The sequence below is a fragment of the Cygnus atratus genome, chromosome 1, assembly GCF_013377495.2.
Source record: "Cygnus atratus isolate AKBS03 ecotype Queensland, Australia chromosome 1, CAtr_DNAZoo_HiC_assembly, whole genome shotgun sequence".
In the NCBI taxonomy this organism is placed as follows: Eukaryota; Metazoa; Chordata; class Aves; order Anseriformes; family Anatidae; genus Cygnus; species Cygnus atratus.
In genome coordinates, this window is record NC_066362.1 from 115,313,901 (window position 1) to 115,337,093 (window position 23,193).

The following is a 23,193-nucleotide window of genomic DNA, read 5'->3' on the forward strand; positions in this document are numbered from 1 at the left end:
AGGCAAACGTTCTGTTGATGGTCACTGGAGCCTAGGGCAACAAGGGACTTGACCCTTGCCCACACGTAGGCATCTTGTGCTCCTTGAGACGGCTTCTGGTGACACACTCCCTCCTTCCCCACCAGTCTTGGTGCTGTTCGAGAGGACTACAGGTCTCCTGCAGGTCCCATGACATTTCTGCCAGACCTGTGCAGATATTGTAGACATCCTTGGGCTTCTCAAGTGGCACTAAATGTCTGTACTCAGGCTACAGAGTTGAGCCCATGGTGACTTCTTCAGTGTGGCTCCACTGGCTGCACTGGCCAGATCTCTGCTAACTAGAATGGGAGCTTAGAGACTCAGCACACATGGAGAATCCTTCCCTAAATGTTTTGTGTTTAAAGAAGGTTTACCCATGAGATAAATGCAAATCAAGAGTTTTTAACAATCATAGATGAATGGGGGACTGTGGCTCATAGACCTTTTAATGAGAATTACCTTCCCCAAAAGGCTGAATCAATGCTGTATCACAGCTCTGGGCTTTGGCACACATATTGGTTAATCTGTAGGCAAGGTTATGCAGCTTGACTGTCTTTTTACCCCAGGAAAAAAAAAAAAAAAGTTTCAAAGCTTCTGTTTTTAACCTCTTTCTTTTTTAGCATCTGATTCAAACACAGAGAAGGAGTCTGGGATGGGAGTTGGATACATCATCCTTATTGTTGTTGCTGTGTTTGGCTTTGTGGTGGGAGTTGTGAGCCTTGTCATTTTCCAGTACCAGCGAAAGATGGGAAGATACAACTTCAGAATCAAGTCTGACAACTTCAGCTACCAAGTGTTCTATGATTAGTGATTTCCAAGTTACCAGTAAGTACTGAATCATGGAAAGTTAGTTTATTTAGCTCTTTAGCTCTTCCTGAAATGGTTAAATATTGCAGATGAGCATCCTCTACTTAAGGTTATTCAAACCTCCTGTCCTTTTTGTACTGGGTGAAAATTCCTATTATTCTTGCCTGTTTTCAGATGCTGCAGAACATGGAGGAGGAGGATAGTTTTCTCTTCCTCATCTTTCTTCATGGTTTTAGTCTCAGTCATAGTAAATGACTTGCCACTTTTGAAGAACCATGTGGATAACCATATCCACAAAAAGCATATTGCTTTTAGTTTTGGATCATGGGTTAGTATAATAAAGGAGGGAAACTTTGTCGCTCTCTTTATAAGCCTGCTTCAGAAGCTAATTTGCTTTAGAAGTTACCCCTTTCTGCAAAAGCTTGGGTTTCATTTTATTTATTGTAGGGGTCTGTTCTTCAAAAAAATGGTGGGATATTAGACATAAACAATGGCAACTGTTGCTAATGTATAAGTGGTGCTTGCAAGTACCTGCAGAGAGTCTGAAAAGACTTCTCCGAGTAGTTAACCACTACAACAAGTTCTGCCTCTGCAATTTAGAAACTTAACACTTTTTCAGAATGCTGTAGGATTCAGCACTTTTTTTTTTCTTTCTGTAAAATCTGGCTGCTCACCACAGTTTGTATCTTTGTGCCTTTAAGAACAGGAAAAAGAGGTTAGAAAGCTGGCTTCCTGAAAAATAATACCTAACATTGCTTCACAACTCAAGGATGTTTACTGCGGATCTGATCTCATTTTGTTCCTGGGCAAGGGCTTATTTGACAGTGTTGCCCCAGGTAGCAAGTAACTCTTTCCTGGTGGAGGCCTCACACATGACAAGGCAGCTGCCATGACACAGCAAATTCACTAGACTCATCATGATGGTATTTGCAGATAACAGTTTGCTTCACTGGGTGCAGTGACTCTTAAGTACATGACAGAGAAAGGACAGGGACACTGGTATCCCAGCTACATACTTTCAAATTCTTGAATAGCCTATTTCCCCATGTCTTATATTACAAACATCACCTTCTGTAGTCATCTGTGGGCAGCTTCCGTGAGACCTCTGTAGGTGAGGACGATGCTCTGATTGCTTCCTGAAACCTGGGCAGGACTGCCAGTCTGGAGCCCGAAGGGAAAGCACCCGGGGCGTCTTGGTGCAGCCTTCTTGGTGCAGCAATACAGGTCCCACTAGGGAGCCATAACCCAGTGTAAAGGGCATATCTAGGTCCATTAAATTAAAACCTATACATAAAGCCTCTGAGTCTCTCTGCAGAGAGAAGACTGGCTTATCTTCACTCATCATTCTGCACTCTTGGTCATGAGTGACTGCAATACTTGATATTAATGGCAGTTACGGACTTATGCAATGAGGTTGTAGCATAAAGGCTTATAATGTTTATATATAATTTCCATGTTGTAGTCTCAAGTAATGGCTCCTTTTAAATGCCAGAACAACTCATCTCTCCTTCCCTACACACCTCACTGTCTTTGTAAGGTAGTTCATTACATTTCTTAATTGTGATATATTTATTTTTTTCCTAGTTGGAATGTGTCTCTTCACAGAGAATTGAAGCTTGTCTTTACTCAGCATTTGGCTTTCATTACTGTTCATGATGGTGGTTACAACTGGTTGCAACACTGGCTCTTCCAAATTAATGTCACAAGTAAAAGGCTTCTGTATCCCTACTTTTGTTGTTGTTGTTGTTGTTAGCAATTTGGCTTTTCCCTAATGTCCAGAGAACTATTTGTGACTGCAGCTCCAGGTTGAAATCACTTTCCTTGGCAGTTTTTCCATGGAAAAAAAATACAAGGGAAAAAGGAGAGACTTCACAGTTCTCTATTAAAGTTCCAAGATTTGGCTGTCCCACTGTGCCACATTGCATTTTTCCCCTCTTGGCATCACTTGTGTCGTTACTACTCACAGCTTCATGTTTCTATAAATATTCCAGGAAGTAAATCAGCAAACTCTTTGAGAGATCTCATTTTTACTTTGTTATTCACTATTTACTTAAGGTGAGGTCGAAACCTTGAGCTGCAGCAATGTTGAAGACCTAATTGTGCAAAGCCTTAAGTATACAGAAGCTGAAGAACAAGTAGTTGATTTGCCACAAAATAAAGAAAAGGCATCATGAATCTGTGGCTTAGCCTGCTTGGTATGTTCTTCAGCATGAGTTTTGAGATTTGATTGTAAATTCTTTAATTGATAAGGGCTTGGTGGGAAAAAAATAAATAAATTTGACTCTGGCAATTCATATTTTTCCAGATAACTCAATTGGTACCTACTTATATCTGTTTAATTGGACAAGAGTGATTGTGCAGTTGAGGTACAGTGTGTGCTGCCTATTGAAGTGAGAGCACTCCAATTGCAATACAGTAGATATAAATTTGAGCCGTATTTCAGCTGGCTGCAAGACCCTACCACTACTGCAGCAGCAAAGGTTTAGTTTCCGTGCTCTGCTGGATACCACAACAATCTGTTCAGCTGGATAAACCGTAACAAAAATCTCCACACAGTGAGCAGCTCTTGCAGGACTCCTTTCTGGGGTTGGAAAAAACAAGTTGGAAAGCACTGGAAATCTGCTTTTCTATCCCCTTAGTTCAATTGCTGTTAGGTACTAAGATAACTGGGTAAAGGATTTGGCCTATGTTTTGTAAAATGTCAGAGTGGCTGATCTTGGAGGTTTTACCTTGAAAATCCATAAGTTAATTTCATTGTCTTTTCATTGCTGAAATATCAGTTCCCGTATCCTGGTATAAAAATAAACAAATAAATAAAATCAGTTGGCTACAACTCATTAATGAAACTGCAATTTACCTTTGCAATTTTAAGGTTTGATGAGCACAACCATTAAGTTTTTATAATGTATGAGTCTCCTCGCTTTTGCTGTTTGCTCTCAAATATACATTTACCTTCTGCACACAATGAAAGAATAATTTATTTTACTAAACGTATTTTTCTAGTTTACAGCACTTACAATTGTAAACTGCCTGAAAGTGACAGGACTAGAGATTTGCCTATTGATTTCAATGGAGCTATGCTATTTACAAAAGCTGAGCACTAGTCTTCAGATTGAAATGCAAAGAAAAAGCTTCTGTTTGATACATACATGCTCAGCAGAAACTGATATTGTGACTATCTGAATAGCTGTGTCTTGGTGTCTTAATAAAATCACTGTCATATCTTATTGTTGGTTTTTGTATTGTTATTTTTTTCTCTCATGAATTAGCCATAGGCATTAAGACATGCATTGTGTAAACGTGGCAGCTTCTGAAGAACTGTTGAAGTATTAGCATAATGTTCAAACATCACTCACAATGCAACACATGACCTTATCCAAACAACATTGGTCTGCAAATACCAAGGACCAAACATGTACGCTTATGCTTACTGAGAGTCTCTTTCTTCACCATTGCAAAGGACAAACATATTTTCAGTTTTATGGCTTGTGGTGAAGACAAACAAAAGAGTATTCACCATTCACAACCCAATAATAGAAATCCAGTAATGTGGTGATCCAGTCTGAAACTGGTGTCCCTGAGGATGTTGGTGGACTCATCTGGAGCCAAGTGTGAAAAGCAGGGAAGAGCATCAGCACTTTCTCCAAGAGCTTCTTTTCTCATCTGTGTCACAAAAGCGTCACACAGCTGCCACACATTTTCTTCATCATTTTTTTTCCTGTCTTCCGTCTTTCAGTGGCTAGCAGTCACTATTTTCTCAGCGCCGTATCTCCTTTTGTCTCCTTTTCATGCTGAGGCACAGAACAGGATGTTTGGTTGAGGTATTACGTATGAGGTGCAGTAGGGTTCCTCTGGCCCTACTTATTTCACTCCATCTGCTGCTCAGACAAGGTTTGATGGCTTTGGAGGACTCATTTTAGACACCATGGGCAGTTCCCCACACCAGTGACTGGGTACTTTTACCAAATAAGTAGTTCCACAACCAAGGAGAACTCTTTTGGAGGAATAGCACTGACCATCTCCCTTTTCCAGTCTGTGGCTGCCCACCTTTTGTTCTGGTAAGGAAAAAGTGGCTCTAGATAATTATTTGAGACAATTAAAAATGTGTAGAAATAAAATCTGAAGAGTTATCCTTGACCTTTTACATTGTTTCCTAAGAAGCATTTTAGATCAGCAGTATGTGTGCCTAATGTCTCCATTGTTCACTGAGAACACCATATTGCTGATACCTGATGCAAAACACTCATCATTATTCCTTGCTCTCATGTTATAACGTTGCCAAACTCTGGTCCCAGTAGGGTTGGAAAAAAGCTGAGATAACTGGAAAATTTCCTTGTCCATTAAAATATAAAGGAGTGGGCTTTTTAATGCCTGTTTGGAAAGTTTTCTTGTAGGCTGAGGAAGGAAACAAGTTGGAGGAACTGAAAATGTTTAATTGCAATTGATCTAAAAACATGATGTTAGCTACAGTGTGATAGAAAGCTGAGAGCACAGAGCCGCCTAATGGTTTCTTTGGTCTGCTCAGCAAAACATAGTTTGCCTTGGGGCCTGTCATGCAGGACTTGTGGCAAACATACAGCTGAGTAGTATCCTTGTTATAGAGGTGCTGCCTTTCAAGGCCTCTTCCTTTTTTTCTTTTTTTTTGGCAGATTTCTTCTCCTCTCTCCTTGATCTCTCATAGTGCTAGCAGGCCTAGCTGCAGATATTTCAGGCTAGGGTTTTCAGGGTATCTCTGCTGTGTTTTTTTTGTTTTCAAATCCCTTCCCCCTGGCTATGTGGACAGCCTTGTACTAAAAATGTTCTTGGGAACATGGTCTGCCAGGGCATAACACAGGACACTTTGTGCAGCACCATTTCACATGCTGCAAAACCCCCTGAAAGCCATCTCTGCCTTTCCCATCCTCCTTTTCCGAAACAGAGTGTTTTTTTCCTCTGAAATCCACAGAAAGAAGAGTTTTAGAGACTTAATACAAATACAGTCACAAAGATTTGTACACTATAAACAATCATGATGCAAGTATAAAAGGGGAATTGAGCAACAGATGGAACATTTGGAGATGGGACGGAAAGAACAGTAAAGCACCAAGACAAAGAGGTTTCAATGCTGTGTTAAAATGTCAGTAATAAATCACCGGTGTAGTGCTTGCAATGAATCCAGAAATGTCTACTCATATTATACTCTTTAAATCAGCTAGTGCTCAGCCCTTCATATAACCAAGGCTATAAAAGTACTAGGATGGGCAGGGTAAATTCATGTTGCTGCCCAGTAACTGGCTTTGTTGACATGATAACTGTAAAGAATGAAGAAAGTTAGTAATTTTATCAACTTACCTTGGTGTGTGTTTGTGTGTGTGTTAGACAGGATTTTGCATGGTTAGGAATAGTACACTTACACAGTAAAGAGAGCTTGATTTGATCCCACTTTTTTTTTCCTTCTTTTTTTTTCTTTTCTCTTTTTTTCTCCCTTTCCATTCAGAGAAAGTTTGTTAATGAATATTTGAGAACTTTCAGAAATTTACAAGTATTCGTAGGCTTACTTGAGTAATAACACTCATTACAGGAGTGATTTTGTCTGTTTCCTGGTTTACTCTGGAAGTAACCCATTTCAAAAGAAAAGCGACATTTTCTTTTACGATCTTTTTTCTTTAATCCTGTGAAGAACACAGTCTCTTGACAGTTGCTTTTCCTTGGCTGTTTGGTCTGCTTTTGCTACATATAACTCTGAGGAGGGTCATAACTTATGGACAATGAGAAGGGAAAATATGCCCCAGTTGGTTTATCAATGCTACAGTGAATATTCGGCACCTTGCTAGATGGGATGTTTCACTCTTTCGCCTGCTAGATGGAGTCTTTGGGAAAATCTATGGAAAAGTAGGAAAACTCGATAAAAACAGTGAGTGTTGGGGAGCTCCAAGTATGGTGGCATTATGGAGCTACTTTCACTGATACTTGGAAGTGGATCAGGCAAGGTGCAATAGGTTATGTGGTAGCAGTATTCTCAACAGGCTGACACCAATCCATCCCAACATACCAAGAAACATTGCTCACTTCAGAACTATGATGACTTCTAAATGCCAAGAAGAGACTGTATTTCTGGCAGAGACAGTTGGGTAAAAATTTCAGTTGGGTAAAATCTTTCCAGCAAACAATATTGCTATATCCTTGGGAATGTACTGGCAGCTAATAACAATATTGACAGTGTGAGTTCTTCATGGTTTATGCTCAAGAGTACTTAAACTCTTCAAATCCACTCAGGGAGTACATGGCTTTGCCTCTTACACTGCCTAAAGCTTTGATATGAAATGCTGGCCACAAATAGTGCTCTCATTTATTAGCTGCCTTTGATATTTTGTACTCTGAAAGGATGAAGGAAGTGCTTCATCTCAGTATTTTCAACAAATATGGCTATTACTAGCACACACACATAGAAAGCTCTTGCATTTGTTCTGATGCCAAACCTGAGAGACTCACTATCGAGTGTTACATATGAATTGCTTTCTTATCCAACTTATTTTTTTTACAGAACAGCTTCTGCATAGCGCAGGGCCAAACCAAACACCTCAGCTCTCATTTTTCAGTAAGGTAAAAGTCAAGAGTAACAGTTGAACAAGATGTGATTGCCTTCTGGAGCTGTTTTGTTTATGTTCTACAAGATTTTCAGCTGGCAGATAGTTTGAGACTGCATTATGCAGTCCATTCAAAGATCACCTGACTTTTCCTCTAGAGATACTAAATAGTGCTGCCTGTTTCTTGCATTAGTCAGCATTTATTTGACCCCCTGTTCTCTTCATCTTCTCTTGTGTGGCTACAGCTGAGACATCTTATTCTTAAACAGGAGAAAGGCACATCTATTGTCTTACATGTGTATGAGAAGCATCACCTTGCAAAGTTTAGTCTCTCCCCTGAAAATAACATCTAAATCTCATTTGACTTCTATGAAAGTCAATGCCAGTGTGACAGCATGCACAGGCTATGATTGTGGTCATATACTCTGGACTTCTTTTATAAGACAGTACTTTTGCAACTATTTAATTCTGACCATTGGAGGCTGCATGACCTCCCTGGAAAGATACATGTTTAGTAACTTCCAGGTTTGTTATTCTTTAGTACTCACTCCAAAATTCATTCCTTAAGCTGTTATTGGTATTTTCATGGAGTAAAGCCAGGTATGTCAGAGAAAGGAACACCTGATATTGCCTATGCTGGTGAATTCTTTTTTTTGCAGCCATATTTGGTGCTGTCTTCCCACTGACATGAGGACCTGATATTTGTACATTGTCTTGGTATAGTGCATCATTGCTTTTACTGCTTTCACTTTCCCAGCAAAGCACCAACACAATTCGTATTCATCCAGCTGCTGTGACTGTCTCAGCCAGTTGTCACTGAGTGCAAAGTGTGACACACATTGCCTCTCAGAAACCTTCTTTATACAGGCCCGTGCTCAGCTACTTAATTGGGCGGTGAGAAGTCAGGAGATTATTAATGGGAGCTATGTAATTTGAAATTAAGAGTAAGAAATGCAATTGAACTTAACATGATGGCACCTGGGCTTTTCAAAAGTGAGATGCTGAGTAAAAATACAGCCTCCCTTCTTGGCAGCTCCTGATGCTTGAGATCAGCTTGCATATCAACTTCCTGCTGGAGTTCCTGTTGTGTTTGGCAGACAATAGATGAAATGGGAGATCTGGTAAAGGACAGAACAAGCCCTTAAGTTGTTTCTGTGATTCAACAGTAGATTTTTCTTTTGTAAAAGAACACGTGCCAGTGACTGTCAGCTGAACAAGATGTATCTGTCTTCTAAGGAAATTTTCTAGGAGGTTGCCTTCTTCCTCAGCCCCCATAGAGATACAGATAATACTGTCTTTTCCCTTAGAGCTTCCTCAGCAAGTGAGATGGACCCTGCTCACCTCCTCCTGACAGTCACTTATTCACGCTCTGCATATTTGGCAACACAGGTTTATCTGCATGCATGTATCTAGTTACACATATAACACGAGATTACAGCTGCTGTATTAAGTGCTTCACGGTGCCCTTGGAAACCATCCTTATATTAAAAATATACCTACGTAAAATCTCATGGAAAAGTTTATTGCATTTTTCCTTCAAGAGGCCTTGACGGATGCACTGACTACAGCTGGGTTACAGCTACAGTTAATGTCCTGACTTGTTTCGCCTCTCTCCAGGAGGACATGGTGGTACTGCTGGCTGCACAGCCTCTGCTTTGTCCAAAGATGGCTTCACAGTCATGAGTGGCAGGTCCTCACAAAGCACTGCACATGCCTGTGTTGATGGTAGGGGACACAGAGGGATTTGCAGAGTGGGAGGGTGGCTTTACGCAAAACCTTGCTCTAAAAACAGCAGGAGAAAGCCCCAGTTTACTCTACAGAGCAGCACCTTGCCAGCCAAGATGAGGGGCTGGGTGCTGACCTCTGGGCACACAGCACAAGGACAAGGAGAGAGGATGGAAGGAACCTGCCCGATGCAGGGCTGTACCCTGGCCAGGCAAGAGAAGCAGCTGCTTCCCCCCACTGCCGTGCCTGGATGAAAGCCGAGGCTGGCACTAGTGGGTGACTCACACCATGCTGGTGGCCCTGAGCATGGCCGCGCCCCAGCCCCAGACACCTCACCACAACATGGCGGCCCAGCCATGGCAGCTGGGGCTGGTTTTCTGCTGAGCTCTGGCCTCAGGCTGTTTGCGGGCAGCTGGCCTGTGCAACCATGGGACCTGCTGCGGGGGATCGAGGGGCAGCAGTGGGGAGAGGCATGGGCCCACAGGTGGGGCAGAGGCAGTTTCAGAGATGGGCACCAGGGTTCGTCATTTCAGCCTTCTGCTACACCACGAGCACTGCTGCCTGTCAGGGCTGTGCCTGCAGAAATGGGAGAGCTGCAGTATGGGACTCTGCGTGGGATCTTGGGACATGCATCTCCACACTTCAAAAGTGAATTCTTCATGCCAGAGCCAAATTTTAGCAGTGCTCATTAATGATACAGTGAAAGATGCGGACTGCCCACGTGTTGGGTGTTGGTGTCACAAATCCTGAAGTGTAAGTATGCATCCCTGGCACGATAATACCACCATACCACTCCTGTGGATCTTAAGCTCCCCTCTATAGTCGTTTTGGAGTAGAGTGTCAGAAGCTGATCCGCTGAGCAAGGCCTACAGCCTGCAGGCAAGCAATATGAGGAAACTGATATGAGGTCTTGCCCTTCGCTGCAGCTTGGCTATCTGAGTTATTGCTTTGTATGGGATCCTCTGTCCATGCAGCATGCAAACCCTGGAGTCTTGTGTAAAGCTAGGCACCTCATCTGATCGTGCTGCTTTTAGCAGATAGTAGCCAGAAAAGGAGGAGGAGGTAGTGATGACAGTTCTCATCACTGCGACTAATCCCACTTGCTGGATACTCTACTTAACATTTTTAAAAGTCTGCAAGGCAATGTCTCTGAGGATGCATTGACCCAAAGCTGTAGTTAAAGCTTGGTAGGGCCATTAAAGCAGTAGCCTTGCATTAACAGGATAAATGTTTTCAGGATAAATGTTTTCAGTTGAGAACAGCTGGCATGGAAAACATCTAAATTTCCCCTTCATGTCAACAGGAGCATACCCAAGTCCTAAACTTCATATGTTATACTTAGGTTTAATTCTCATCCTATTGTGTAACACCACAAGGTCAGCTGCTTCCTTTTCTTTTCCAGAATCCATAATTACAAAACCAGGAGGAGGCAACAGAAGCACACATAATAAGGTAAGCCAGCTATGCATTATGCCTGAAGAAAGTGCTGTTGTTATACTACTTCCCCCCCCACATGATTTTGTACTGCTAGATTTTTCCTTCCTGGCAGAAGAGGCAAGTTGTTCAGTATTGGACATTAAAGCGTTCTGTTTTGTCATGAGAATTTTCTAGTGACTTGGAACATTATTCCTGTTATTTGCTAAGCAGTAGATGACAAATTATTAACTGCCCAAAAGGGTTTGAAACCCTGCCCCAAACTTGTCAATCAATGCAGTTTTATTTCCTGAATGTGGGATATGGGTGGTGGGTAAATGATCTGATATAAATACTATGATATTTAGTACTAAATGAGCAGACCTTTGTTGGAGGATTAATCTTTCCATTTCTAAACCAGTCACTTTTAGAATTACACTTAACAATCACCAGGGCTGAATATGGAAGAATTCCCATACTTGCGAGAAAGCTGCTCAGAGTCTAAAAGCTCTACTAGATACACGAGAACATATTAGAAAGGGACTGTCTACTCTGTCTTTGTACGGCCTAGGAAAATGGGGCCCTCTTAGTGAGATGTTTGCTAATTAGTCCTAAAAGACATGCAGGAAGGTTATCAATACCAGTGCTAATTGCCTCTAAAACTCACTAGGGAATTGCTGACAGGGAAGCTGTGAGCACTTTCACAAGCTTTATATTAACTCATATCCCAGAAAATACTTAGACCCTACAAACATATTCCTATACCACTCAGTAGGTTCCAGATACAGATACTGAGAATACTACAGGCTACCACATTCTTTACCAGTAAACTTTTTTTTTTTCTTCTATTGTGAACATGTTTAATATTTTTGATACAAACTACTTAAGAGGTTTTCCTTTCTGGCAGATTTTAAAGCTTAATGGCTCTGTATGTCTTGGCAACGTGCATTTATTGCTGCAGTATATTTGCCATATTTTTTTGTGTCACATATATCTGTATTTTCTCAATATGTAGATTTAGCCATCAAAGGGATTTGTAGAAACATACACAGGAAGCTTATCATCGATAATCTGTCCATGTGTAATACAGGAGTCACACACAAAACATGTAAAGAGCTTCCTCTCCAGCTTTCTCTTCTGTAAATATCTTTTAGATCTGTGCCAGCGGTTCTGACCTCAGAGAAGAATATTCTCACTCATTCCTCCGCACCTTTTTAGACCTCTCCTTCACATAGCAATGGATATCATCATTTAGTTGTTTGCAATTTATTGCTGTTTGCTGTGTGTTTTCATCTCATAAATACTCTATGCCTATTACGGCCTTCTCTTTTTTTTTGTCCTGTTGCAAGCAGCAGATTCTATGCAATGCCATACAGATCAAAGGCTTCTTTACAGAGCTGGATACTGAGTTATTTTGATGCTTCTTCAAATGGAAATAACTTCCATAATACAGATCTTGTTTTATATCTTTAAGCTGCCCAAATGACTCTTCCCTTATTGCAGTCAGTGGCATGATTTGAGCATTTACGGTCATCTGAGTTGAAATGAGAGCGGGAGTGCATCATGCTGTAGTACACATTAGAAATGAAGGGCCAAATTTTGGAGGGTGAGGGTAGTGTGAGCGTTCTTTCAGGTGTCTTTACCTGTGCTGTGCTCTCAAACGTATTTTCTGCTCATCTCTTTGTGATCTCTCTGTGTGGAAAGTACTGATGTATCTGTGCAATATTTTAGCTCTCTGAATTACTGCATTCTCGTATCTGTGTGAACATGTATTTTACAAATTCTCTTATTTATACACAATAAAACATTTCTGTGTCACTGATCTTTACAGATAAGAGAATGACTCATTTTATAGTTCCACCTCTCCATTGATAAACAACTGGCAAAGCTGTTAACTTTCTATTTGTGTTGTCTTAGGGAATTTCCCCAGGTTAAGAAAACAAGCCAAGGGGAGGTATTAAGTGAGCCAACATCAAGATTATGTATGTTGTTAATTTTGTCTTGCACCTACTCTTTTCTTCCAGTTTTGACCAGCTAGAAGGTGAGAGGGAACTTTATCTCTTGATTAAAACCTGAATGCATTTGTAGTTGTATTTTTCTGAGGTATCCTGCTGTGTCATTGCATCACTATTGAAAGCTGCTTTTTCATTCCTGATTCAAAGCTCTCCACTTCAGCCAACAATAGTTTGGTTGAAAACAGTTTGAAAAACTAGCATACTGAGCTTCTGACAAGGCTGGAATTTAGCAAGTAAATTCACTGCACCAGCTAAATATACTCACCTGTGGTGGCAAGTGACCACAGTTTGGGTGGTAAAACATGAGAACATGGACATGTTGGAGCAAGTCCTGGGAAGGGCCACGGGGATGCTCAGAGGGCTGGAGCACCTCGCCTGTGAAGACAGGCTGAGAGAACTGGGGTTGTTCAACCTGGAGAAGGGAAGGCTCCAGAGAGACCCTAAAGGGGGTCCTACAAGAAAGCTAGAGAGGGACTTTTTACATGGCCATGTAGTGATAGGACAATGGTAAGGGCTTTAAACTGAAAGATGATAGATTTAGATTAGATATGAGGAAGAAATTCTTCACTGTTAGGGTGGTGAGGCACCAGAACAGGTTGCCCAGAGAAGCTGTGGATGCCCCATCCCTGGAAGTGTTCAAGTCCAGGTTGGATGGGGCTTGAAGCAACCTGGTCTAGTGGAAGGTGTCTCTGTCCACGGTAGGTTTGGAACCAGATGATCTTAAAGTCCCCTCCAGCCCAAACCATTCTATCATTCTGTGATTCTAAATATGGTTTGGGAAATTGTTCCTTCCCAGCGCTAATACGCAGGAAACAAGAAAAATTAGAAGGTTGTCTATAGATACAGACAGCTAATCATCCTGTACAGAATAAATTTGAATGTAAATAGAAACACAAATAGGCATGGACTTAGCAGTGCCAGCATGGATAAAGCTGTCCAGTTTGAAACACCAAATCAAATAGACAGTTTCGGACCAAATAAAGAAGAAATATGAGTACATATTTGTAAGTTCAATTGATGCATGCACTGACTAATCCAGTCATACTCATTTTTGCTGGGTCATACCTAATCTTTGTGCTCTTGACATCTCTTCTCATTGGCTCTTCGTGTGAGTACGCATGGCTTCCAGTCTGACGTTGGTCACAGGTAAACATGGGGAGAGAGGGAAGGAGGAAGGACAGGAGAGTGGATCTCACAAACACATCTCCTGTTGAAGAGTAATGGTGTCTGGGAAACAGTAGAGGCCTGATAGATGACTATCCGCTGATAGTGACAGCAGAAGTCCCCCGATAGAGGATGCACTCAGACCAGAATTAGTGAGATGTATGGGAAAGGGCAGAAGCTTTTCCAGCTTAACACACTTTCATGTTAATCTTCAGACTGTCCAAGTACATCTCTGTTGATTAAAAAAGGAACACCTTGAGTTGACATCATTTGCCAGTACAAGCACTAAACAAAGAAAAGGCCAATATCTAATATGAGGTTCCAATATAGTATGAGGTTTCTACTCATTAACAGAGCTCACTACACAGGTCTGAGACTTCAAAGGCAAGTGCTGAAATTTTGTGTGCGTTTGTCAGCACAGGCCACCATACCTCTATTTTGCAAACATTCCAGAGAGTTGCAGAGCTAAATACATCTCATACCTAAATGCTCAGTCCACTGAGCCTCTTTGCTAAGATGACCTTTTGGAGACCTGCTGTGCTGGTTACTCAAGCCTTCAGTTTTGCCCTGCTTTCCGAGAGATCTGCTGGTCCTGAAAGCTGATCTGGTTACTTGACCCCTGGGACCCCAGAGTTGGGACATTATTGAGCCATGGTTTCTTCCCAAAATTCCTCTCAGGTGGTGTAGTCCTGGTCTTCTCCTTCCTCTTTCATGTGTATCTAGTGCCAGCAGAGTGCAGTCAGTCACAACGTGCCACCATAGTAATAATGGATGATGGGAAAAAGCCTCAACAACCCTGCTGTGAAGCTATGCCATTAGGCGCTTACAAACATCCTAGCTCCAGGAGCACACAGAAAAGAATGTATTGAAAAAACAAAACAAAACAAAACAAAACACAAAACTACAAACCCACAATGATAAGATCAGAACTTGCACTTCTTTATTTTTCCTCCTAAAAAAAAAAAAAAAAAAAGAGCAGGTTCTGATATTTGTAAGTTAATTTTATATAGTTGTGATCTTAACCATGGTGTTTAATTGGACAGACTGTATAGTGAAAATTGGAGTCAGGTTTATAAAAATGTGTTCACTCAGCCAACAAAAAACACAATTAAGAAAGAAACCTATAAGGTGGTATGTTTCAGGGTTATTTGTATTGTTGTATATATTTAAATACCCTGGCTGTGTACTTTTCTTTACACTTGTATATAAACCTTTCCCCCTACATTTTTTTACGTGCTGTTTCAGTCATTAACAGGACAACTGGAGGTTAGTTGGCAAATTTAATTTCACTGTTAGCACTGCAAAGTATGGTGTGTTCTCTGGATTACACAAAGGAGGAAAGGCTCCTTCCTTGGCCTGCTTCCCCATTCTCTTCACCTCACCCACCAGTGTGCCTTTCCCTCCCTTTGTTACTCAGCAGAGCTGAGCAGAAAGCTGTCTGTCAGCAGCCTGTGGCAAGACAAATTCAGAATCTTCTGGTTTGCGCAGCCTTCCCGAGGCTGAATTCACAGTTCCTTTCATCTTTTCAACTGTAATGGGAAGAAAGGGTGGATAGAAAAGCTAAACAAGTATTATTGCTAGTTTGTCTTAAGGTAGGGCAGGGAGGCTAGTTTGGCTGACCCTTTGTAGGACATGACTGTCCCTTCTCTTAAGGGATTTCAGTGTAAAAAGTGATAGTGGAAGAAATAAGCATTATGTGAAATGACCAATAATTGATCTAAAAAAGATTTAGGTTTATTTTTAAGCCATACAGTATTATCTCTGCCGTACAGTAATGTGTCACATCCCAGAAAAGGAAGTTAGTTATTAACAGCTAGTGTTCTTCATGGTTTATATTTCATGTGTTCATATATTTATGTGTTCCCTATGTACTTTTAAACTGTAGGGACACATAGTCCATAAAGACCTTAGCACTGAGGTTTTTTCATTCCAGCAACTTCCTTTCTTCAGGGAGTATTTATGATTCATACACACTACAGGTACCGTACTCCCTTTTTAATCCATCTGGAGAGGAGGGGTATATCTCAGAGTCTTTAGTGAAAGGCAGCCGAAAGAACTTTCTATCAAATATTGTCACGGTGATCTGAAATGACGCACTACTGGGTAAAGTGAACTAAAAGTCTTAGCGTTAATGATATACTTGTGCATCATTGAGAACTTCTATAGGAAAACCTCGGAAGTATCCTGACCTCTTCTGCAGTGTGCTGTGGCTGCTGGTTACTGATACAGCTTAGTGGATCCATAGCAAGTGAGTATGTCATCCAGTCTGATAGTTTGAATATAGAGATAAATATCTGCACGGACACAGTCATGAAGATTCTCTGTTGTGTGAGTAAAGGATATGTGCCTTTCCAACATGCAGGCCTGCAGTGATATCCTGGCTCTGGATGCAGAAACCAGTGAAATGTTTCTTAGGTGCAACTTTTGGAACTTAAAGCACATTCTCAAGGAAACCATGTCTGGAAAGATGTTTTCCAGGCATCATTTGCAGATCATATCTGAAAAGAAGAGGGATCTGCCATCAATACCTGTATTTTTCCTACTTTCCTTGCTGGAGAAATAAATTCCAGAAAGGCAACTAAATGAAGAGAAAAAAATATTAAAAAAAATCCAAGAGTATCTTAGTGTTCTCTGAAAGCCAGGAGCTCTTGTTTTAATCCCATGTTATCATTACCCTTGGGAAGACTTTGCTGAGAGTGAACTGATGTCAGACCCATCAGTGGTCAGTCTCCCTGCACTGGGGTGGAGGGCATATACTGGCTGCTAACTTTGTTATGGTGTCATCCATTGTAATCTGATAATCTGATCAGTTAGAAGTTGTGGGGTCTTGAGTGAAATTTGTGTGTCACGTAATGTCCAGCAAAGAATTCCTCTGTCTCCTGTTAGTGTAACCAGATGCCTGTAGAGCCAAGGTTCATAACAGTGCTTACAGAAATGCCATCCTGATCTTACATAAGACGCCTGAGGGAAACAGACTCCAGTACGTAGTGTAACAGAATACCTGTGCTGGCAGTCATTTAATGAAATGTCCAAAACTTTTAAGTCTTGCCGTGAAATGGCTGGTTCCACACTGTGACTGTAACACATACATCATAAGGAAGTGGCACAGCTTTCTTCTCAGAACCAAACAGGGAACTTAGCAAAGTATTATTGCTAAAGCTTCTCTATCCCCATCCACCTACCACACAGTAAGAGTTTCTACCTACAGTTCTCCCCAGCTTACTCTGTTTGCATTCCTAATGTAGAAATAAACAAACAGGATACATATCTTCACATTCTTTAATTGCTTAAATTTATATGGCTTTTAAGCTTTCTTGAGGGGAACAGAAAGTTTCCCAAGTGTTTGAAAGTTCAGCATGCTAGTCCTCCACCTCTCTGTCATACCAGTTGCTTTGCTGCACCCACTCACTTGAACGCTGTCTCTAGCAGAAGTGGACATATTTCTAGACGCTGAGTAGTGATACTCATAGTCTTCAGGGACTCTTCTGTGTAAGTAAGCTAACTTATGGTGAGGAAGCAATCTAAGCACTCCGTTTCTCTGTTAAGAAAATCCAGGAAATTATACTCAGAGAAACCCTCAGGGCAGATGCACTGTAAAATGTAGCCAAATCATGTTTGTAAATTGTTCTGAAAATCTCACATGGCAGGTGCTGTGGAAATCGTTAGGCACTGAAGTCAAACAGCTTTGCCAATGTCTGTATGGGCGTAATGTTTGCTCAACTTATTATGAATATTTTTAATGATTTTAATATTGTTTTATTCACTGTAGATACTCTTGCCCTGTGCACTCTACACTTGAAATGTTTTCCTGTCTCAGCTTTGTGTTGTCAAGCTGTAATCCAGCAGCCACTAAAGTACCTACTTGATTATAAATAAGTGCTCATGGCTTTTGCTCCTTGCTTAAACACTTTTATACACCAGGAACTGATTCACAGAAGGCACCGAAGATGCAACATGACAGTACAGCCATACCAATCTGATACCTGGGAGCTGCCAAGGACAGTCCCACCCTCTTCTCTAGCCATATGCCCTACATGCCCAGCACTAGTTTCAAATCCCATGATTTTGTGGTCTCATGAAGAGTCAGTTCAAATAGCACATCCTGTTAAAATGTAACCCTCAAAAAAGATGAAAAAATTTTGAAAAGTTTCTGTGGTTCTCCATGGCAGCTATGTCTCTGCATATGTAGAAGGTTTGACATGCTATATAGAGTTACAAGTGTTATGCTACAGAACATAGATCTTCTCCTACATGAGGGGAACTTCTCAGTGATGCTAGTAAGCTCTATTTAGGAGGAAAAAAAGTAATAAAAAAGATCTGGATTAGGAGAATGAGACATGAAGAGAGAAGCTGACATTGAAACAGTGGGTATCAGTAGCCACATTGACAGGAGCTTGATCTCTTTGTGTCTAACATCAGTCTTCTGTTAGTTTGTGGGAAGGGCATTAGATATCATGCAGCAAGCCTCCAAGACAGTGTGATTTTCCTTGGGAGTCACTGTTTTAGTTTTGGATGCCAGCTCTATGTAATGAACTTTTATTGTTATTATTGGCAATAATTCCTGGCTGAGCACTGTCTTTTGAATTCTACCCTGGAAACCACAGCTAATTTCTTAATTCTCATCTGTGGTTTATGATTAACATGGATATTTGTTCTCTGGCAATGGGCTATTTGGATGTCTTTCTGAAGCAGATGTTGGGTGAGTGATGCTGCTCGGTGGAGAACTGGACTTTCTTGTTTAGAGTCATTTTCTTTTCTTCCTTTTCCTGGGCCAAACTTACAGGAAGAATTTTTCTACACAGCTTTATGTAGTGCTGTGTTACAGAGTCCCTGATATAGCTGTGACTGCATTAATGCATCTAATGCACAGCACAGAACAAAGTCAAGAAAAGTTGGTAATCAAGTCACAGCAGCAGCATAGTCTCATTAGCATAATGCTATCTTTTTTTTTTTTTTTTTTTTTTTTTTTTGTCAGGACTAATTAATTGAGATGAACATCAGGGTTTCTTGGGCTTTCCTGATTCTGATTCTAGAGCCAGCTTGGATCGGTATCTTTATGGAGAGCTGCTGGGTGAAGTAGACATATTCTCTGATGATGGTGTGCTTTTTTTGTTTTTGTGCTCTGTCCAAATGCAGAACTTCCCTTCTCCCCAGAAGACATGCCTCCTCTTCCACGTGGAAAGCTTCTCTCTGTTTTATGCTATTCTTATTTCCACAGTAGAGCATTTTGACAAATCCATGATATATCTGTCTGGAAGCTGCGGAGTTTCCAACCTACATTGTGAACTCTGGGTTCACAATTCAGCTAACTGTAACTCCTGTTCTTTATCCGTGCTGTTCACTATTGTCCTCGTATTTTGTACTTGATTTGTCTTCCATCCGCTCTTTCTAGGATAATGCAATGCAAGTCTGAGGAGGAAAATGTGGGCTTCATCTCGTCAGAGCTAGTTAAAGTACACTCATTACTTCTGTGGCTTTCTACTCAACACCATGCCTCATTAGCCCTCCACAAAAGGTACTATGCTTTGCCAACTCTAACAGGAATAGTTTCTAGGAAACCCATTTTATCTTACTGAAAACCCAATGGCAAATGATTCACATCTAAAATATATGTTTAGATTCCATTTGCTTTTGAAATCAGTACTGCTGAGTGACTTTTTAAAAACATGTTCTCAGTGATTTTGCAACAGATTTTTGCAACGGTGAAAGCAGCCTGTCTGTTTCCATTGCTATATGGGGTAACTCCTTTCAGGCTTTTCTGTAGCTCTTTGTCTGGGGTGATAAAAGGTGAGAAAAAAGATCCCTGGCACAGGGGTGCAGCCAATATAAAAAGTCCCCATTCAGCTGTGAAAGGTCTCCCTCCAGATTACCCCGCTGCCAATGTTGAAGGTCCAGGTGCACTGAGATACAGCTACTCCAAGTCCCTTAACTCACAATACAAAATACAGTCTCAACACTTCTTGTTTGATGACATTTGTTTTCCTAAAGCCTCAAGCTCCCATATATAGAAAGGCCTTCAGCATTCCTATTTCTTCCGTCCTAAATTTCCTAGGAATATAACGACAGCAAAAAGTATCTCAATGTGGACATCAGAGTTTCCCAAATCTAGGAGGCAAATAAAAGGCATCTCTTGCCCTTGTTTGTTTCCTTTTTTTTTCCTGTCATGATAACCGTGATTTTTTTTTTTTAGTGTGATTGTGTTCGCTTTGGATAATGAGGTATGGAGAGATGGAAGCCAAATGAGTTCAAGGTTCTTGGGAATTGTTTCTTTGAATTAGGTCTTTTTTTTTTTTTTCTTGTTTGTGATTTTTTATGGCCAGAAACTTGTTTTGTCCACCTGGGACTGTCCTTCCTCTCCCCTTCCTCCACATTCCACCAAGCCCCAAATGGCTGGGATGTGTGCAATATGCTTCTTTTTAGTGGATCTTTGTCTTCACAAAGCATGGCTTAGAACTGTCTTATCATCTACTCAATATGCATATGTGCTGTGCATAAAACCCACTGTGTTTCATCATCAATGAGTATTGACTGGTCATTTCAGAGCTGGCAGCGTGGTTTAATGCAAGGTGGCCTGAGGACTCAGAAATGACTTTTGTGAGCAGTAGAAAATATGTTTCATATTTGTGTGATTCGAACATTACAATGAATTAGAAATTGATAAATCAGTTGCAAGTAGAAGAGTTGTTGAAAAGAGAACATTCTCTCTGGCACTGAAATTACTACATGAGAAGGTAATTCTTCCAGAAATTCTTCTGGACAAGGAAGAACCTCACTTCCATTCGTTATTAATGAGAAAGCAAATACAAAATAAAAAGGTAAGAGACAGTCTTGAGTTAATATATAACAGGCTGGTATTAGAATAAGCACATTGCTTTCCACTGAATAATGTAGATATACATTGTTAAGGTAAGCTGAACTCTTTGAAATGAGGCTCACCCACTAAGTAACTGAAGATAAGTTTGAATAAGCTTGATAAAAACTGAAGATAATATTCAGTGATAAGGCACTTCTTATGAATGTGGAAAGAACAGTTAGTGCTTGGAAGAACACTTTTTCTTTCACTCCCCAAACCGACAGAGCAAGACCATGAAACACATCCTCACTGACAGTACTGATATGTTTTATCTGGTTCTTGTATATGTTAGTTTGGTATTTCAACATGATAAAAGAAATTAAAAACAGTATTGTATTCTTCCCCTGAATTGTAATTTCCCCCAAGAAATTCCATCTTTGACTAGTAAGTGGGCAGGTGAGAATCTGGAAATGATCAGTGATGGCTGGCATTAAAAGAATGAATACATCAAAATAGGTTATTTTTCTTTCAGCTGTGAAGTCACTAACATTTCTCCCTAATTTTTGCTTCTAGTGATTCAAGTTGACTGAGGGGCTTAGATGTCCACAAGTATTTTTTTCCCCATTGTGTTAGTAGACTTAATAAAAGATACTGCGTTTCCAGTTGCATCTGCTCTCTATATTTCTTTTAACTTCCATTTTATTGGGAAGCTAAGGCCTAAGGACGTGGTAAAACTTCTTTTGCATTTTAAACAACTTTTATTTAAACAACTTTTACGGTAAAATGTATAGCAAGCTGAATTAGAGATTAGTTTGCCCTTGGGGCATAAATTGTCACAGGTGTAAAAAGAGAAAGTGGAATCCAGGCTGCCTAACAGGGAAGCTTACTTGAGCCTTGGTTCTGGCAACAAATAGCTTGTCTACTTTAACTAGCTCACAAAGAATAGATTTTATTTATCTATTTATTTATTTATTTTGTTAAGGTAATATCCCGTTTGCTTTATATCAGTAAAAATTGGCCTATACTACTAAATCTAAACTTGGTTTGTTCTTTTGGTTCATAAAGAACTTCCCTTTTAAACAAGTCAAGTGTTATTGTATGCTAAAAAACAGTAGTGTTTCTTCTAAGATAATTAAAAACCTGTTTTTAATAGATAGACTTTGCAGCCAGTTTTCTATGGCTCATTTCATGACACAGATGGTGACCCTGGCTAAGAAAGGTAATGAGGGGCGTACCTTGCCCTTTCCTCAAAAGGACCGGAGTGCTTGTTCACAGATAAGTAGGACCTGCAGAGGCCATGGGAGGTTAGGTACAAACACTACCCTCGCATGTGGAGTGGTACTACCATAAGTGTCCAAGCAGAGCATGAGCTGAAGAGTGGTGTGAGGCCAATGGGAGTTCAAAAGAGAGAGGAGCCTGAAGACATTGGACTCCTGGGTAAGAGGAAGATGGAATTTCCAATGATTTCTGCAAGAGAAAATAGCTCGTATGCATTCTTTAAGCGTTTCAGTTGAAACTGTAAACAAGTGATTGCTAAGAAAACATCTGACTGCGTCAGGAGTTCCTACATCAAACAAAGCACAAAACTGAAATCTGCTGCCTCGCACCAAAGAACAACAATACATTTTCCTGGGTTCATTTCAAGGACTGTTTGCCTTGATCTCACCTGCCTGTCAAAGGGAAACCAAAATGAAACTAAGTTTAAAAACCATATCTGCTGGAGCAAAATCTAGGATTAATGTAGTTATAGATGTTCTAGGTCTTGAAAACTTGACAGATCGTCAGGTAGGTAATGGTCTTTCATCAAGTCTGTGATCCTAACCACATCACATAGAGTATTTTCAGTGGAAAGCCAGAGTGAATGTCCCAAGAACAGTGAAACATATTCTGCTACTTTCATTTATATCTTTCATTTCCTCACTCTCTCCTAACAAATGATGAGAAAGCTGGAGAATGAGTGTCCTAACTTGTGTGACTAGGAAAACAGGACCCATATAGTTCTAAAGAAACAAAATGATGAAACAGAGTGAAATCCACCGAGGAAGATGTAGGAGAGAAGAAAGACACAGGATAATACTTTTTGTAATGGAGGTACAGGTTATCAATTAAAGACTAACTAGTACAAGTATATATATAATACAAGAATCTCCACTCCAAACAGGGAGTGCAGGAAATTTAAGTACTCTTGCTGTGCGAGCACAGGCAGCAGCCCCCAGGAAGGTGGGTATTAAGACCCTCTGAGCTGCAGAGTAAGAGGGAAACATTTCCCTTTGTGAAGCTCCACAAGTGCTCTGTCTGTTTAGCAGCCCAAGTATTTTGTGACTGAAAGCAAACCTGAGGCAGGAATGACTATTAAAAACATGAGATAATGTAAATGTTTAAGTCATTGATGAGCTCCCAGGCACACAGAGGTCTGTGGTTTCTGTCAGTATTGGTCACTGAAGAGAAGGAAGGTGGGTGAAGATGTGACCCAGGGCAGGTGACAAGCTGTGTCTGTCAGTATCAACTCCCTATAGTTAGGGGGTGCTTACTTGCTAAAGAAAACATGGACAAACTCAGGTAAGAATAAGAGACCTGGTTATCTAGTATTTTCCACCTAGTCCAAAGAGATGAACTAGCAGAGATTTGTGGCTGCTACAACCTCTTTATAGTATTGGAAAAAACAAAGGTTGATGTCTCTTCGGTGCATTTG

The 23,193-nt window shown here is 40.6% G+C and overlaps 1 protein-coding gene across 1 annotated transcript in view; it reads left to right on the forward strand.

The window, feature by feature from the left end:
* UMODL1 (uromodulin like 1) overlaps window positions 1-3,767 on the forward strand; it is a 44,859-nt gene extending 41,092 nt beyond the window's left edge. Inside the window, exons 20-21 of the mRNA XM_050712100.1 lie at window positions 639-843; window positions 2,410-3,767. Coding sequence (XP_050568057.1) covers window positions 639-826 — 188 coding nt within the window. The 3' untranslated portion in view covers window positions 827-843; window positions 2,410-3,767. The remainder of the gene's footprint in view (window positions 1-638; window positions 844-2,409) is intronic.
* The last annotated feature ends 19,426 nt before the right edge of the window (window positions 3,768-23,193 follow it).